The 17,039-nt window shown below is 38.3% G+C and overlaps 1 protein-coding gene across 1 annotated transcript in view; it reads left to right on the top strand.

Annotated features, from left to right (window-relative positions):
* GIGYF2 (GRB10 interacting GYF protein 2) overlaps positions 1 to 17,039 on the top strand; it is a 75,621-nt gene that overhangs the window by 1,909 nt on the left and 56,673 nt on the right. Inside the window, 3 exon segments of the mRNA XM_030954830.1 lie at positions 10,020 to 10,099; positions 12,688 to 12,817; positions 14,988 to 15,083. Coding sequence (XP_030810690.1) covers positions 10,059 to 10,099; positions 12,688 to 12,817; positions 14,988 to 15,083 — 267 coding nt within the window. The 5' untranslated portion in view covers positions 10,020 to 10,058.

Below are 17,039 nucleotides of genomic sequence, written 5' to 3'. Positions count from 1 at the left end.
TTTGCATTTTTGCTTGTGTTTCTAAAACATATAGTAAACTAAAACTGTGATCCCTGTGATTATGTAAGTGATAAAAAATGCTTGTAAATACACATTTGAGGGCTTTGTAATTAATTTTTTCCTTCCTGTTTTACTCCTCAGTTGAGGAAAAAAAACTGTAAAAAGGGAGTTCAAAGGTTTTGGGGTTTTTTAAAGGAATTGCAACTAAGCACCACTGTATCTGTCATGTCTGGATGAAGTTCTGTCACTGGAGTTCCTCATACCTGAATGTAAGAAAAAAATCAGTAGTTTTTTAAGATCTATAGATACTTCATGTAAAAACAACCCTAGATATCAGAGTCCCATGGAACAAATTGTTGGGACAGCTGAGTGGCTGAAGGCTTTGCTGGTACATCTCTATGCTGAAAGATCTTTCTATTTAAACCTGAAAGGACAACACTGGTTCACAGTAACTGATGAAGATGAGTTGGGCACTATGATCTGTGCTTTCCCCTTTGGCCTCTCTGTTCCTTTATTTATTTTAATTACTAAGAATGTGAAATCTCATTTTGCCTACTTTTGTCTGGTCTTGCAAGTTCGATTAACTGTCATGTATATGTTTCTTATTCTTTCATTGAGGTCTTTAAAATTATTCCCTAGGACTCTTCAAAGTATGGTATTAAGTTCTTTCATAGTCTGCTTTAGGAAAAAAAAATCCATTTCCTAACAGTTTTTTCTTAATTTTTCTTATTTTCTTACTTTTTCCCCCTTCAGTGTTTCTACTCAAAGATTAGTGGAGATAAACTATATATAATTCATGATTATAGATAGAGCCATGGGGCAGAGCAAGGGATCCTTCTCCCTACAGAGCTTCCTAGAGAGCCATTGGATGCTTTGGTGAGGAGAAACCTTTTTCTTTGTTTACTGAGGAAGCATTTGCCTTGAAAGGGACTCTTGCTTTGTGTGGTTGTCTCATCAATTTATTTTAATTAATAGAGTGACATTTGAAAGGCAAGGTGTGTGAATTGGTATAGGGGGATGGGGTTTGATCTTTTGGGAACTAAGTCAGTTTCCTGCCCAGCTTAGTCTCTCCTTGTATCTCTTGCTCTCAACTCCAGAGCATTTTTTTCCTTTGCTTAAAGAATCTCGCTTCAAAATCACCAGAAGTGAGAAAATGTAGCAAGTTTGCTCAAGGTGTGCCTAAGTTGTGGATGGAACTGAGAATTAAGTGCTTGAAGTGACAAGGTGTGTATGGCGTTGGCCCTCTTGTGGCTGGTGGCAATATGTGTGTGGATATATATAACCAGTTCATCATGGCCATGTTTAATGCCATTATTTTTTTATGTTTAGCTCAGATGGCAGCTGCAGATTGTAGCAGGCTGAGGTCTTTGCATTGCTTTGTTAGGAGCTGAGATTGCCACTGTGTGTTGACTACAAAACGTGTCCACTTCTCTTTTTTTGCAGAGGGAGGGCTTTCATTCCATTTCCTCTAAAGGTGATTAAGCATTCCTTGAATTTAGACACTGTAGAGATGGCTTGATGCCTGCATGGGAAACTAGGCTGCCATTGAAATTTGTCTTTGCCTCTCTTCTTTTTTAAATTGGAAGGATGCATAGAATTGTTTGGAGGCATCTGAGGTTTTTCCCAAGCATGAAATCAAAGTGTGTTTTTTCAGGAGTGAGCCTCTCCTGTAATCCTTAAAGCTTGTAATATATAGAAGCTGGATATGTAGACCTCAGGATTATGAGAAAAGCAGAAGGAATCCCATGAGCTGTGTAGAGGTTGTAGAGTGTGTAGGTCAGTGAAAGTTTTTGATGGCTATTTAGAGAATTGTTTTAAAATACTGTGTTGTTGACTGCTTTCTGGATTGCTTACTAATTTTTGATAATCTCAGTTATTAAAACAGTGCATTATCATCATTCTCTTTTTGGCCATATGTTTAAAAATTTTTAGGGAAATAAAGAGCAATAACTTGATGGCTTTAGTAGGTCTGCTTGTATATGTAGTTTGTCATTATAAACAGATAAACAAGCTTACATATACAGTTAAAAAACTGTTTAGAAAGATATTTTTGTACTGTTAAATAGTTACTATTCCAGTGAAAGTAAGCATGATGCACTGCAGTTTGTGTTTTGCTACTTGAAATTTTGTCCTTTTTATTCAATAGAGAAATTCCTGTTTCAGGTTCTGGTTACAATGAAACAGTTTCTTTTATGTTCCTTCTCTTCTTCACAATAAATGTAAATTGCATTCTGTTAGTAGTATTTTATGGTAAAGATACTTTTTGTGGCTTGTGTGACTGGGAGACTCAGATGTCCATGGGTGGATCAGTTTGGGTGAAAGCAGATGGGATCCATGTGTAGTGGTGTGTCCATTCAGACTGGAAGAAACAGGGAAGAGATACACTCTGGACACTGCAGAGATGACTTTGGGTGAAGTTTGTGATGATAGATAGCTGAATAGCTGAATTTATGTGCCTTCAGCCTTAGAATCACAATGTCATGTGGAAGGAGTTGGTTTGGCTGGCAAATAATGGATTTATGAAGTGATTTTTTGAGCCATGTGTGTTAGAATCTGAGGATGATTTAGTTGGAAGAGTCTTTGGTGGTTGTCTGCTCCAGCCTCCTGCACAAAGCAGGGCTGACGTCAGTGTTAGACTGTGTGTGACAGAAAGTGAGTGAGGCTGATCATGGAATAACATATGGCAAGGTTTTTATGTAGAAACATTTCATAACTTGACTTAATAAATCAGATGCCCCATTCAACCACCATTAAAACCAGTGGAAGCTTTCATGGTAGGCTTAGTTAGTGCTGAATCATCTGCATATGTGATTTTCTCTGTAACACTAAGTTTTAAGAGTACTAAGGCCAGGATCAGGCTAACATCACAAGTCAATTCACAAAGATATGGTTCTTAGATCTAAATAAGAGATTTTTTTTTAGCAAATATTGCAAAAAGGGATATGCTATTAAAAATACTGTAGTTCATATGTAGTATGCAGTGTGATAGACATGCTGATTCTCTCTGTTAAGTCACTGTTGAATATTTGTTTCCTGAAGTATAGGATGTCTCAGCACTGCAAAAGCAGGAAACCTTAGGGAACAGGGTGGGAGGGGAGGGAGAGAATAGCCAAAGCCCAAGGAAGCTGGTTATTTAAATGACATGTTAAAAATGAACCCCTGAACCTCTGAGCAACTCAGATCTGTTAATTCACTGGTTGTTGTCAGTGAATGTACTCTGAAGCTGTGTTCTTCCACTTTGAAAATATGTATGGGCTATATAACGTGTGTGGTGAGTGGGAGAGAGGTGGTGCAGTGGGGTTTTGGTTGCATTCACAGTCTGGCTTCTGGCCCTGCTGGGGAGCAGCTAGATACACTTGGCGTCTTGATCTGTAATGTCTTGTGGAAGGGCACAGGTGAAATAGTTACTTACCAGCAAGTTTTCCATGTACAAGGTAGACAGATGTGAAAGTGAGTTTTTTTTTTTTTTTAAAGTGAGTTTTGTTTGTTTTTTAAGCTGGAAAGTGAGCTCTGGCAGGGTTTTGGGATAGGATTTGGAATGAGAAGCATTCGTGTTCCAGCCAGTGGCAAGGCCAAGGGTGTGGTTCCCTGACTCTGCTTGGAGTTTAATCGCTGGTGTCTGCCTTTGGCTGGAGTCTGGTAATGAAGGTGGAGGTCACGCTGTGTTCTGGTGGGGGAAGTGGGAAAAGCCTTCACATTTGGCTGTGTGCAGGTGAAGCAAGAAGTGGAAACTCTCCAGCCTACATCTAACCACGAAGTTCACAACAGTAGGTAGAAAGGAGAACATCTTGAATTGTGTTACTTAATGTTCTCAATTTGTCTTGGATTTGGTTATTAGGTGTGTAGGTCTTGTTGGTCTCTTGTGTCAGTTCTGTCCTTGAAGGGCTCCTTGTATTTGTCCTTCTTGACTAGGGTGCAACATGTTGCAAGCTGAGGTGCTCCATAAAGCTTTAGGTGCACCTGTGCAGTGAGCAGGGGAGTGCCAGTTGGAAAGTGCCATTTGAGGTAGTCATGGACAATTTTTGATCAGAAATTGCCAAGAGATTGAAATACTTTGGCAAGGGTTTGAGACAGGGAGGTTATAAGACTTCAAGAGATCTAGAAATCTAAGTGTAATAATAGAGGTACAGTTTCTGGAGAAGTGGATGGTTTGGACATTGCTCCCTTAGGAAAAACTTTCTGGTGTGTGGGTAGCTGGCCTTGAAAAATTCAAGCCTTTATCAGGAATCAGGTTTGTTAAGCCTGAAGAGACTCCTGTGACTTGTCTGGCATCTTGTATAATGTGACTAATATGTTTTTTTCCCTCTGATTAATTTTCTGTTTACACTGGAACTTACTTAGTAGAAAATATTTTCACATTGATCTAAAACAAGGTAACTTTGTTGATTATCTCCAAATATCTTGCTTCAGTCCCTTCACTGAATAGACTTGGGTCTTCTGATGTTTTTACCTGAGACCAAGATACTTAATTTTTTCTCAAAGCTCAATAAATAGAGCTTTAGTATGTTGTTGGTGTTTTTTCTTCTCACTGTAGGGCATATCTGTTAGACTCCATCAAGTTTAGAACACCTGATTTATCATCTCTTTGGCCTCTTAAAAAAAAGGACACTGTATCCCTTCAGTTGTAAAATTTGCTGTATATTTACTCTGCATTTTGTTTTCCTGGGTTAAGTGTGGTTTTTTTTGGTTTTTTTTGTTAGCTCTTCTAGTCAATGTTGTATCATATATTCCTTTTCAGTTGATTAATATAATGCTTCTCAGCACGGTTTCAGGGTTATGTTTTTCCAGAACAGTCTTACATGTCTTATATATCACCTGTGTTTTCTGCTTGTGAGTCTCTTGACTTTGCCTTATTCAGTGCAACCTGCTGTACTGGACTGAGTCATTGAATAATTCATGGTGGTACTATTGATGATGTGTCATTTCCATTATTTACCATATCAATGTTTGTCATCCTTAGGTTTTAGAAGTTTTGTGGCCAATGTTACAGACTCTGTAGAAGATAGCTTCTTACCTCTTGGTTTTCAGAATTTTGTTCTGTCTGAGCTGGGTTGTAGATTCTTTAGAAGAGAAGAAAACTTAGGTTGCAATGATTTGAGAGTTTTTATGTGGTTCTGAATGATTTTGTCCTCTTTAACATTCTACTGAACTGAAATGTCCTGCAGAAGTTAAAATTTATCTACTTGCTCAAGCAATGACTTTTCTATTCTTACAAAAGTATATTTTGATTGCATGTCTTCCATAAATCTGTGTTGCCTGGCCTTAATCATGTCAGTGTCCTTTAATCAGTGCTGTCTGCTTTAGCCAGTGATTAATATCAAACAGGTTGTGTAGCCACCTGAGTCATCCTGTTTACCATTGTACTTCAAAGGTGGCTTGCATACAGTTGCAGATCATCCTTAATATTTCAAAAATTATAGAAAATCAGCATTAATTTTTCAGTGAACCTGTTAATTTTTTTTTAAAAACCCAGTTACTGGCACTGACATTAGCTAGCTCTAGTAGCTGCCTGTGGAAGGTGAAGTTTTCTCATCTTGATGTAATGTTGCTGTTGAATGGTGGAACACTGCTGTTAAATTCCTTCTCCACATTTAAGGACAACCCATTTCCTTCCACTTAAGACTGCTCATGTTGGATTTTTGTTGTGGTCTTTGGTTCTCACATTTTCATCCAGTTTCTAGGTTTAAAAGACTCTTTCAGACTTTCAGTAGCAACAGAACTATCTTGAAACGAAAGGATACTTTTCTTCTTAAACATTTCTGATCAAAGAGTAGACCATTTAAAAATAAAATAGCTGTGTATAGAAAGGATCAGTGGTATATATATTTTTCAAGGTTTAGGTTTCCAGAGTTAATTAAAAACCTAAGCGTGCAGTGGCCCCAAAGCTATAAATTGCAATGACAGTCCAAATCTTTTTTTTTTTTGTCTACAGAAAAGATTAGATGGTCAGACCTGAATGCAGCCATTGCCTAGGTTTAACTTAGAATGCCAAGAACCTCTCTCTTGATAGTCTCTACTCAGAACAGCAGAACATCTTGGTAAGACAAATAGTCATGTGCTACTAGCTGAGGGAATTCTGTAATGGAAATGCAGGAATTCAACATTGCCTGAAAGTCTTAACGCAGGTGCCTATCAGTAACAAATGAACTTAATTTTATTATCTGTGCTTGAGCAAAGTCTGGAAAATGTGGTAGTTTTGATATTTCAAATCTCTGAAAACAGCTTTTTGGCTAGATATTTATTAGCTAGCTGTATGTTTTAAATAAGATACCAGAGTTTATGGGCAAAACGTGCACAGTAATTGTAGACGTTCAACTGTAACATCTTACACATTTTAACACATAAATCTATCTAGTAGAATCAAGTTCTGGCTTGTGTCTGTAGCAGGTTTTTGAGAGCTTTACTACATTTGTAAGGTACTAAATAGTGAGCTTAAAAAATAATTTAAGAAACTGTAAGCTTGGTAGAATAACCATAGTTCCTCAAGTAAACCAGTGAAAGAGTGTTGCTGATGGCAGCTTCTGCATGTATAATATTACCTGTTAATTGTGAGTGAAAGCAACTTAAAGGCTTCATGTTATTAGATTACAGTTTGTGTCTGTTCACAGGGTAGACTTCTGATTTTCAAAGTACTAAACAGCTGACAAAATAGGTTTTTTCCCCTTGCCAGCCTGCAGGTTGTTGATGTGATTTCTTCTCTTTTCACTCCTGCATGCTGATGGCAAGTTGGTGGCTGGTTGTGGCTGTCACCTCCGGAAAATAGTCCCAGTTCCATTTTTCCCTAAAGATGTGCGGGAAAACCCCAACTGTTTGTAGGGTTGCAATGGCACCCTGATCAAGTATTGACTTTATTTGAAGAAAACTTTGGAAAAATGTTCCAGTTTGGAGGAGTGGTGGGAAGCACCAGGTAGCTGCCTTGGCCAAGCAGTGGTGTTAACCTGCCATTATCAAAATATTGCCTCAGTTTCTTGCTTCAGCTTGAGGCTGCCCATTTGCTCTCTGCCCATATAAAATCTGTACTGTGGAGATTCCTCAGTGAATAACCTTTGATTTGTAGAAAATCAACTCACAAAACTAGCTGTTCAGAAAGGGGCTTTTCCCTCATCAAATTATATCAAGGAGGAAATATTAGGTATATGTTATTTTTGTAATTTGCCATCCTTGATTAATAAGGAAGCAGCATTTTAATAAATACCAAAATCAACATTTCTGTTATTAATACTGAATTTTAAGACCCAGAAAAATGATCTAGATAATAAAGATGTGATAAGTTTACCATTTTGGCTAAGCAAAAGGCGTGAAGTTTGTGACCTGATCGTTCATTCCCGTCTCTGAATTCCTCATCCTTTTTCTTGCTCCACCCTGACTTTCTCCTCCTGTGATGCGAGTGCTGCCTTGTCCATTCCAACTTGCTTTTCCAGTTAGTGCAGCTTCTCCTGCACACGAGCCAGGTGTGGTGTGCAGTCACTGTCAGAGGCTCCTCTCAGGTTGGTCTCCATGCTCTCCCCTTTTGGCTGGCACTTTGAGGGCCAGCAGAAGCAGCACAGACTTTCCACTCCCTTTGTTGCATCTGCTCTCATGTGGCTTTAGTGTTTTCCTGTGGTGCACTTGCTGTCTTAGCTTTCCTGAGCCTTTTCCCTGTTCTTTGCCCTCCCTCTCCTATATCATTTTCCATTTCCAGGGTGTCTCTTGTCCAACATTTTTCTCCTAGACTTGCCTGTAATTTCTTTTTAATGTGTGTTTTATTTCTGGCTAATGTTGACTATTCGTTTCACCTGTCACATCTGTTCAGATCACATGCATGTCTGTTTTATTCTGTTTCAGAGGGGATGTATCCTGTACAATTTCATTCACTTACAATTGTCATGTTTTCAGTTCAAAATTCTTACAGTCAGAACTTTTAGGGATGGAGTAACTTACCTGAGTGCAATACAGAAGAGGAAGAGTTCACCAAAAAAAGTGTGGTGGCCAAAATGAGGTGTAGGGAAAGCCATTCAGCAGCTGACTGGGATGAGGCTAGCGTTCTTGTAGGTACTAAACTGCTAAGAAGCCTAGTAGAGAAACAGGACACAGCATCCTCAAGTTTTTGGGACGATAACACAGAGGCTGAAGAGTGGGGCCAGGTGGGTTCAGAACCAGTGAAACAGCTTGATCCTAACTGGGTTTTAGTGCTTTGTCCTTGTATCTGATGTTTTTGTTCTTTAAACCTGAGTGCCAGCCTTTCTGGTATTACTGATACTAGACTAGCTGTGATGTTAGGAGTTAAAGATCCCAGGTTCCCTGGTGATGCACATGGATTGATCTGAAAACTCTCCACCCCACACCAGCCCCAGAAGAAGGATTACAGGCGCTGCAGGAAGTGGAGGGACAGCCATCCAATTAAGACTACTAGGAATTGTGTTAGGGGCTTCTTTCTGCCCAAGTGTGTGTGATGGTTTACTTGAATTGCCCCACAATATTTTCTCTTGTGGCTGCTGCATGTTTTCTTTGGGTACCTTACCTTATATTTTGATATGCAGGATGGTGAGTGGATATGGCTTGAATGTTCTCATGAGCTGTAAGCTGCTTCAAAAAGACAACTCCTTTTTGAAGAGATCAGACCAAAATCATCTCAGACTAGGCCTGTGAGAATATCTGGTATCTTTGTATTAGCTTTTGGTGCAGCTAGTAGGGATAATTCCATTTAATTATCTAGAATTATTGTGAAAATAAAAGCATTAAGATTTGTATATAAATTACTTTGTGTATGGGGTAAAGAAGATACAGCATGTTGTTAAAATACATAAGCCAAATGTTAGGTGGTAGGTTTAGACTGCAGGGAGTTTTATAAGCATTTGTAATCTTATGCCCAGAGTATTTGGGTAAAATCTGCTCAAGCATATTTCATTTTAGCATGCTTTGTCATTTTCTCGCTTTGAGAGTCTTGATTTATTTTCTTTAATATTATTACTTCTGTAGAATAAATAAAAGGGAAAAAAGCTTCCTTTGTTTAGTTTTGTCTTTTTCATCACCTTTTCATGCAAAGTATAGATTTAGTCCTTGGATCTGCTAGGGGATGTGGTTCTGATACAGCAAAGTTCCCTCCCTGATGTTATGGGTTCTTGAAGTCTAATCAACCAGTGTCTGAAGATGATGCTTCAAATTCTTGTTTTTCTTGGGCTTTACCTACAGTGTGTTTGGTTTTTAAAGAATCAAACTATCTTCCTCTGCAGATTTGGATTTGGCTGCTGCTGGAAGGAAAGAGGAGCTGTATTTATTGCATGAAAGGACACTTCTCCAGAACTGCCTGGGCTGGAGTTGGTTCTGTTAGGGAAAAGTTACCTTCCCTTAATCTTGTTCTTTCCCTCCTGTATGGCTTCATCTGCTCTTGTCCATACACTCTGGATATGTAGGAGCTTGATTTGAGCCTTCCTAGTGTCTGCAGGAGTTACCTTGGCTAATAGCAGTGAAATCAGCTAAGTCTGAAGTTATGCATTTCTTTTGCTTAATAAAACCAGGAATGAAATAAATGCTGTCATTTGCCTGCAGAATTTTGGAGTATTTGGTAGCATTGGATGTACTCAATCTTTAGAAGGCTTATTTTTCAAGAATGAGCAGTGGAAAATTCTTGAAGACTCTGCCACTCAGCTGGCAAATCTGTCTTGCTGTAATTCTAGTGGGGTTTTTATCCTCTTGTAATTGTCAGGAAGCAGCAATTCTGTTAATTAAGCATTACTGTTCTTGGAGAAGAGGATTATGCATCAAGTTCTCTGTGTTTGTACAAATTGTTTCCTCAGACACCCTAATCCAGTGTCCTGTTTGAGCTGTTAAAAGAGGGATTTAGGGAAGAAATCTTGATGCAGTTGCTCCTATATTACTAAATCAATCTGTGTTGGAAAGCTGAAATGGAGTCCTTAAAAAAAATTGTGTAGTCAATTTTTTCACTTCTTTGCATGACCAGGTGTGCTTTTGTATTTTGAATTAATCTGTGAAGCACTGTGTCAATCCAGCTGTTTTCATAATAAATATTTTTTTTTCAGGTTCACGCTTTTTAAAAAAGAGGAATAGAACAGGAAAAAATGGCAGCAGAAACTCAGACACTTAACTTTGGGCCTGAATGGTAAGTTTTGTCTGTTTTGTCAGACTCCAGAACTTGTTTAAAAGGACTTTTTTTCCTTTGGAGCAGAATTGATTATGGGACTGAATGGGATATAATACCTTTATTTTTTCCTGTTTTGCCTCAGTCCCTGGCCTGTGATCTAAAGCAATGTTATAAAATGAGTCTTCATTTTGTGAATTGGCATTGTGTATGAATTGAGTTGGGTTTTTTGTTATGTTAATGCATAATATTTACCTTGCTGCCAAGCATTTGGAGGAGGAATAATGTTTATGATCTCAGAAGTATGCACAGAATAATTGAAGATGTGCTTGTTCAGTCCTTCTGTGTGATGAATGTTAATAAGGAACTTCTTAAACTCTCCTCACTATACTTAAATCTATAGCTAAGCAAGCTTTATCTTTTCCCAGTTTTAAAAAACCTAATCCCTGTATGGAATATGGCAAAAGTGAGTTTTGTGTCAGTGTCCTGCACATTTGTATTGAAAAGTGTCAGGAAAAGAGAGCTGTTGTGTTCAAGGGAATCCATGCTGTCACATAGTTTTGTCAGCTGTTAGTTTTACAGCTTGTCTGACAGGCATTGTCCTGGCTTTTGTGCAAGAGCAATTGCACAGGTGTGATTATTCAGTATTTGTTCCAATTTCTTGGTAAAGTATTGGTGAGTTCAGTTACAAACATGAATTGTGAATGGTGTGGTTTCTGAAGAGTGTTTGATGTCCAAGTGTGTGAATGGGAATGCAGAGTGGTTATAGGAAATACAGTTGCTGCATAGCATGTGATAGAACTGTTACTTGAATACATTCACTTTTGCTGACACATTTCTATACACAATATACAGAAATTGGAGAGGATTCAGTGAAGAAGCAAGACATGATTTGCAGCCTGTGAAACAATGAGAGCTCAGTCTATTTTGTTAGAATGAAAGAAGGTTAAAGAATGAATTTATCAATATCTATAAATATACCCACCAGGCAGCTATCTTGTGCTGTAGTGCTTTTCAGTGTAAGACAGATGTGATTACATTCTTGATGGATGGGAGCCAAAGTTATATTAAAAAGAGAAGGGGGAAGACAATTCTAAAAAAAACCTATGTTTCAACAGTAACTTAATTGCTGTGTCACAGTGAGGGGAGTGTCATAGTGAGTCTCCAGGTAGTTTAAAAACCAGATTAGATTATGTATGGAAACATAAAATATACTTCAATGAATTAGTGTATTTTTACAGGAATAAAGGAATATAAGATTTATAATTTTTCTTTTGGGTTGTGGTATAGTCATGACTGTCACATAAGCTGCTGTATCACTTAACAGTGAGACTCTAGGTTTGATCTGATTGGTGTTGAATGTTGCACTGAGCCATCAAATCCTTTAAATACCTATTCTGCAGGCACAATTTGTTTGGAAGTGGTATGTAGAGGAACTGCCACGGGGTGGCACCAAACTAAAAAAATAAGATCAGCTTTTGACTTGCAAATGATTTTCTTCTTTTCTGTTTAAAGGACAGTAGAACAAATCGAAGCATGTTTCAATAATTAGGTGAAAGGTGTTCTCTGAATCACTGTTTTAATTTAGAGCTACTTCCCTTCCAAGGCTTTTTGATTGCTGAGAAGAGCTTTTACTGTTCTACTTGTCTAAGTTACTCTTCAAAGAGAATGTAAGAAAATCAGCAGGGTTTTGTTTCTTTACACACATATGCTTTTGTAAAACATTCCTCAAACTTAAAAATACCAAGTATTTGGGTAGCTGAGGAAGTGGCTGTGTAGAATGAGACTAATTCACCTGCAGAATGGGCATAATGTACAGCAGTAAGATGCTACCTGCAAGAAGTCAAGTAACTTACCTGTGTGGGATGAGAAGAAACATAATAGCATATTTATCTGTTACCATAAATCAGATTTATTCGACTGCTGCTTCAGGTGTCTCTGAAGTAGAGTGTCACTGTATTTTTACATATCTTTTTTTAAATTTTATTTTTTCTTTTATTGATACCCAAATTAGATGTTACATGCACTCTCAAAAAATAAAAGCCATTAATTTTAACTTTTGCTAAAGAGATTTGTGGTAAGGAAGAATTCCAGAGACACAAGAAGAAACTTCTTTATAAAAATTACTGTGCTGTTCTGTTAAACTTGATGAAACATCTGAATAAACTCTTTCCTTAGCTTAATATTTGCTGCACTCTCTAGCATGGTAAGAATTTTTCTTGGCAAAGAGAAGCTGTTGTCATTAAGGTGACAAACAAAAAATCCCACTGATTTGTGTGCAGCCTGTGTGAATAGTTTAGGCAAGGCTTTAGGGGGGTATAGCTGGCTTGCTGTATAGTCAGCATAAGAGTTTTCCTGGGGCAAGTTGAATTCCTTGATGTGCTCATGAGAATTCTTTTATTTCTTGCTCTGCTGGCTGTGGATGAAACAAGGGAGGTTCTTCCACTCTTCCTATTGAAGTGCTGAGAGTTTTGAAGTTAAACTGTTAATGTCTTTACTTTCAGTATTGTATTTATTTTGTTTGTGTCAAATCTATAAATGTGCAGAGGGATGGTAGCACAGGTGAAAACATCACAGTTCATTTTTATTGCTTTTCTGCTTCCTTTTAGGCTGCGAGCTTTGTCTAGTGGTGGGAGCGTGACATCCCCTCCTCTGTCTCCGGCCTTGCCCAAGTACAAACTAGCAGACTATCGCTATGGGAGAGAAGAAATGTTGGCACTTTTTCTAAAGGATAATAAGGTGAGCAGGAGGAGGAAGGTGGCCTTGTGTGTCTATTCCTAATGACAGTCTTGTCATTAGGAATAGTTGTTTGTATTTTGTGGTTATGGATGAAGAAATCACATATCCCTTGCAATCCCAGTCTGAAGAGGGCTGATTGTGGGGGTTTTCATGTGTGCACTTGTTTGATTGTACTTTTACCAGATTCAGTATGTTTTTGGGGTTTTTGTTTGGTTGTATTTTTGTTTGTGTGTGTGGTTTTTTGTTGTTGTTGTTGTTTTTTGTTTTTCTTCCATTTTTGGGGTCACTTCCTATACCCCAGAGAACAAAAGTACCTGATTGCCATATTCACTCTCACTGCCACAGATGACTGAGGGTTAAAGTCGCCTTGCAGCTGTGCAGATTTGCTTGCCTCAGTAGGATTTTATTTAATGTAGTGCATAATAGTTATTTGATTCAGCTACAAAGTCAGGCAATAAATGATATGAGCAGATCATCTGAAAAAAGCAGGAGGTCTCTATCCCATCTTAAGTCCGTTCACTTTAGCAGGTAACTAGCCCAATGAGAGCAGTCCTCAGGTAGCTCGCTTCTCTGGGAATCAGGACACAGAAATGACATGTAGTGCATAAGAGCAGTATAGAAAATCAAGAACTTCCTTCTGGTTTCACTTTGAACAAAGGTTCTCAGTGATGTAAAAGATGATACAAAATTTCAGAGATCTTTCAGGCAAATGATTAGTACATTTTGCAGTTGTAAACATTGGCTTTGTCTTTAGATGGTGGCAGTGGTTGGTTTATTGTTACAGTAGACCTGGAGGTCTGAATGCCCATGAGACTTTACCCTTGGGAGAGGGAGGGACTGCAAGAAATTATGTCAAGATTATGCTTTGAGCTTGGAATGGAGATGTGCACACACAGCTTCAAGTTCCTATCCTATCTTGGCTGTGCTGACATTCTTGTACAATACTGGGAGCCCTGCGTTGCTTTAATAATGGATTTAAGGGCATTGAATGTCAAAGATTTTTCTAAGTCTGTTAAGTGTGATATAGCTTAAAGCCACGCTTTAACATGCAGAATTGTCCTGTTCTACTTCAGAAAACTGTGATTTAGATCTTGATGTTATGCTTGAATAGGTCAACCAGTCAGAAGTCAGTTTTTTGCAGTTTGTGTTTGTTATGTCAGATGATGCTGAGACCTCTGTTCTTGGGGCTGATTCAGAACAACCCTCAAATATCCTGAACAGGAAGTTCTCTGATTGTTATGAATGGTCCAAAATAATATTTTCTTCCTATGTGTTTGCCAGAAGGGCATTATGATTAGAGTATGTCTTTCTTTTGCTATCCACATGTTTCCAGGGTGTTGAGTGATTCTAGTTATGAAGACTGAAAGGACTCTAGACAGTGGTTCAGGTCAGCTAGTGGATTCAATTTTAAGCTGTTGAATTTCTAATTAAAAGAGACTGACTGAAAGCAGGAAGACTTCTGCTAGCATATATATTAAAGAAAAAAAAAGTCTTTAGTGTTATGAACTAAATATTTTTGGGGCAGTTGTCCATTGGCATAATTGGAGCTCACTTGCTGTATGTAATTGGTGGTTCTTGTCCACATTCTCAAGGTTACAACTATTGATGGAGCTTCTGATTCAAAATTAATGTTAACATGTATTTTGATTTAAGTCATTAGTGTTCTCTAGTTAATCTATACATATCGTTTCATTGTACTTGGCTTTTTTGTATGTTTTTTTGGTTGGTTTGGGTTTGGTCTTGGTTGTTTTTTTTTTTACTCTCCTGGTTGGTTATAAGTTGGAGTTGCTTACTTCAAATCAAATACAACCTCTATGCTGTAGGTGGCAGTTTTGTTAATTAAAAATCTGGCTATAAAAATATGTTGAAGTTAAAAGCAATAGATGAAATGTCACTTGATTCAGATTTCAGCTGCAGTGGTGTGTAAGTTTGAGTTCTGGTATCTGTGGCCTTGTTGGTGTGTGATGCTTTGGATGCCTTGTTTGTAAGAATTTTTTTGAAGGTTGTAAATTTGCAGCAGAATTATACCCACCCCCTGTAAGAGTTACTGGAAGTACTGGGTAGATGGAGACAGAGTTGGAAGAATAAAAATTGTGAATCAGTGTGTGTGGCATCATCCCTGAAGTGGAAATACTTGCATGGAGTAGAATGCTCTTTTTCTTTCTTACAGATACCTTCAGACCTTCTGGATAAGGAATTTTTGCCTATTTTACAAGAGGAGCCCCTGCCACCACTGGCACTTGTACCTTTTACAGAAGAAGAACAGGTTTGTATCTTTTTTTTTCTTAATCTTTAGATTGTTACTAGTGTAAAGACATAATAAAGAGTATGCTTCCATTAAGAAAAACAATGAAATTTGAAATTAGGATATCTCAGAGTGTACTAGTTTGAAAGCAAACCGGCAGGAGATTCCAAGTCAGAATTACAGTTTAATAGGAAAATTAAAATAAAGGCAGTAGCACAGAAACTCTGATTTAAAGTGACAGAGTCAGGATACAACCTGACACTCTGCTGGACAGGGTGGTGGTAGCACTCTGATTAAATGGTGGCTGCAGTCCTGTTGGAGTGATGGATGTGGTTTTGTCAGAGCAGTGATCCTGAGGGAGGATCTGGTCCTTCTCTGGAGGTCCAGTGGTGGTTATTGAGCTCTTGTCCTCTGGGAATCCAGTGGTAGTGCTCTCCGGGTGTTCCAAGCCTCAGATTATATAAAGGTAGGAATGTTTGGTTCTTCCCCCTGGGTGGGGCACCTCACAGTGGGATGATGTAATTCTGTGAGTCATGGGGTTATTGGAGACCTTGATGGCCCTTTAGTGGAGATTGTCCCCTGGAGGGAGTTACCAGGGATGAGTCACAGGAGAGATAAAGAACACTGCCTCACCTATTTTAACAGCTTATGAAGATGGTAATAGAATACATACCTTTGGTTGCACCTTTTCATTTTAACCTAGGCTACAGAGAAAGAAATGATGAAAGCATACCGTGTCAGCATAAAGTCTAAATTTTATTCATGCTCAATTATATTGTCTTTGATTGGAAAAAATAGTTTTTATCCAGTGTTCTGTTGAGGATAGACAGGTTGTTAAATCCAGGATCACCATCTGGGAAGTGTTACCTATTTTTTAAGTATGCATCATTTTCAGATCAGTGACATTTTCTGTGGTTTTTTTACCATCTTCTCTTTGGTAACCAGAGAATCACAAAAGTGGCTAAGTTCTGTAGCCTCTGTTTTGTGTTCTTTAGAGAAATACTGAAGTTTTTTGACTGTTAACATTTATTCAGAAGATGCAGTACTGTTAACTGCTCTGTATATAAGCAGTTTCTTTTTATCTCCTCCTTTGATGTATCTATAGGTATATAACCACATAGAGATGGATGAGAGTGAGAATAGGTGCATAAGGATTCCATTTCAGGGATGACTGATCTGGGTAGTTTGAAATCTCTTGCTTTAAATTTGTTTCCTAATGGAGAAAACCACCCATTTTCTCTGGATAAGTGCCTCTGACTTTTGCCTCTGAACTGATTTCCTCTTTCTGGCTGTCAGAACTTTTGATTTTGCAGTTTCTTTCTGATTTGTCATGTTTCTTAGCACTTTTCTTACTTCATAATACTGTGGTTTGGGTTTTTGTTTCTTTTGTAATAGGAAGCTGAGTATTTTTACTGGCTGGAGTGATTTGATTTTTGCAGGGGTGGGTAGTGTTACTATTAGTTTTTTAGGATATCAGAGCATCCTTCTTCCTTTGCCTGCCCTAGGCTGTTGTGTTCTTGAATTTTTCATTCCATTTTGTGCCTGGGTATTTTGGCATGTCCACTTCATCTCTTCCAGACTTCCTTCCTCTTCAGAGTTGGTCCATATTTCTTGTGTGTCTGTAGGATGCTGTTTAGGTTTTAATCAGCAGTTGGATTTGAGTTCAAGTGGGTACACTGTAAGCACTTCATGTCATAGTCTTCAAAGGTAACTGAGATTGAGACTGTGCTTTTGTGGGAAGTCTTAGCTTAGTTCCTGGAGAGAAGGGATTGAGGAGCAAGCCCCAGAAATGGTCAGCCAGACATACAGTAGCCCACCTAAATGTTGAACCTTTGTGTAAATGTCTTTGGGTTTATTCTTTGCTGATACATGGTGGAGTCCTTCAGGGAGGACTTACTGCCTCTTACAGTTGAAGGGAATGCTGACTCCTGGTGTTTGTCAGGATACTCTCTGCAAGGAATAATGTGAGTTAAAGGC

Source organism: Camarhynchus parvulus, chromosome 9 (genome assembly GCF_901933205.1).
Source record: "Camarhynchus parvulus chromosome 9, STF_HiC, whole genome shotgun sequence".
In the NCBI taxonomy this organism is placed as follows: Eukaryota; Metazoa; Chordata; class Aves; order Passeriformes; family Thraupidae; genus Camarhynchus; species Camarhynchus parvulus.
Note: the sequence above shows the minus strand (reverse complement) of the source record. Positions and strands in the feature narration are given on the sequence as shown.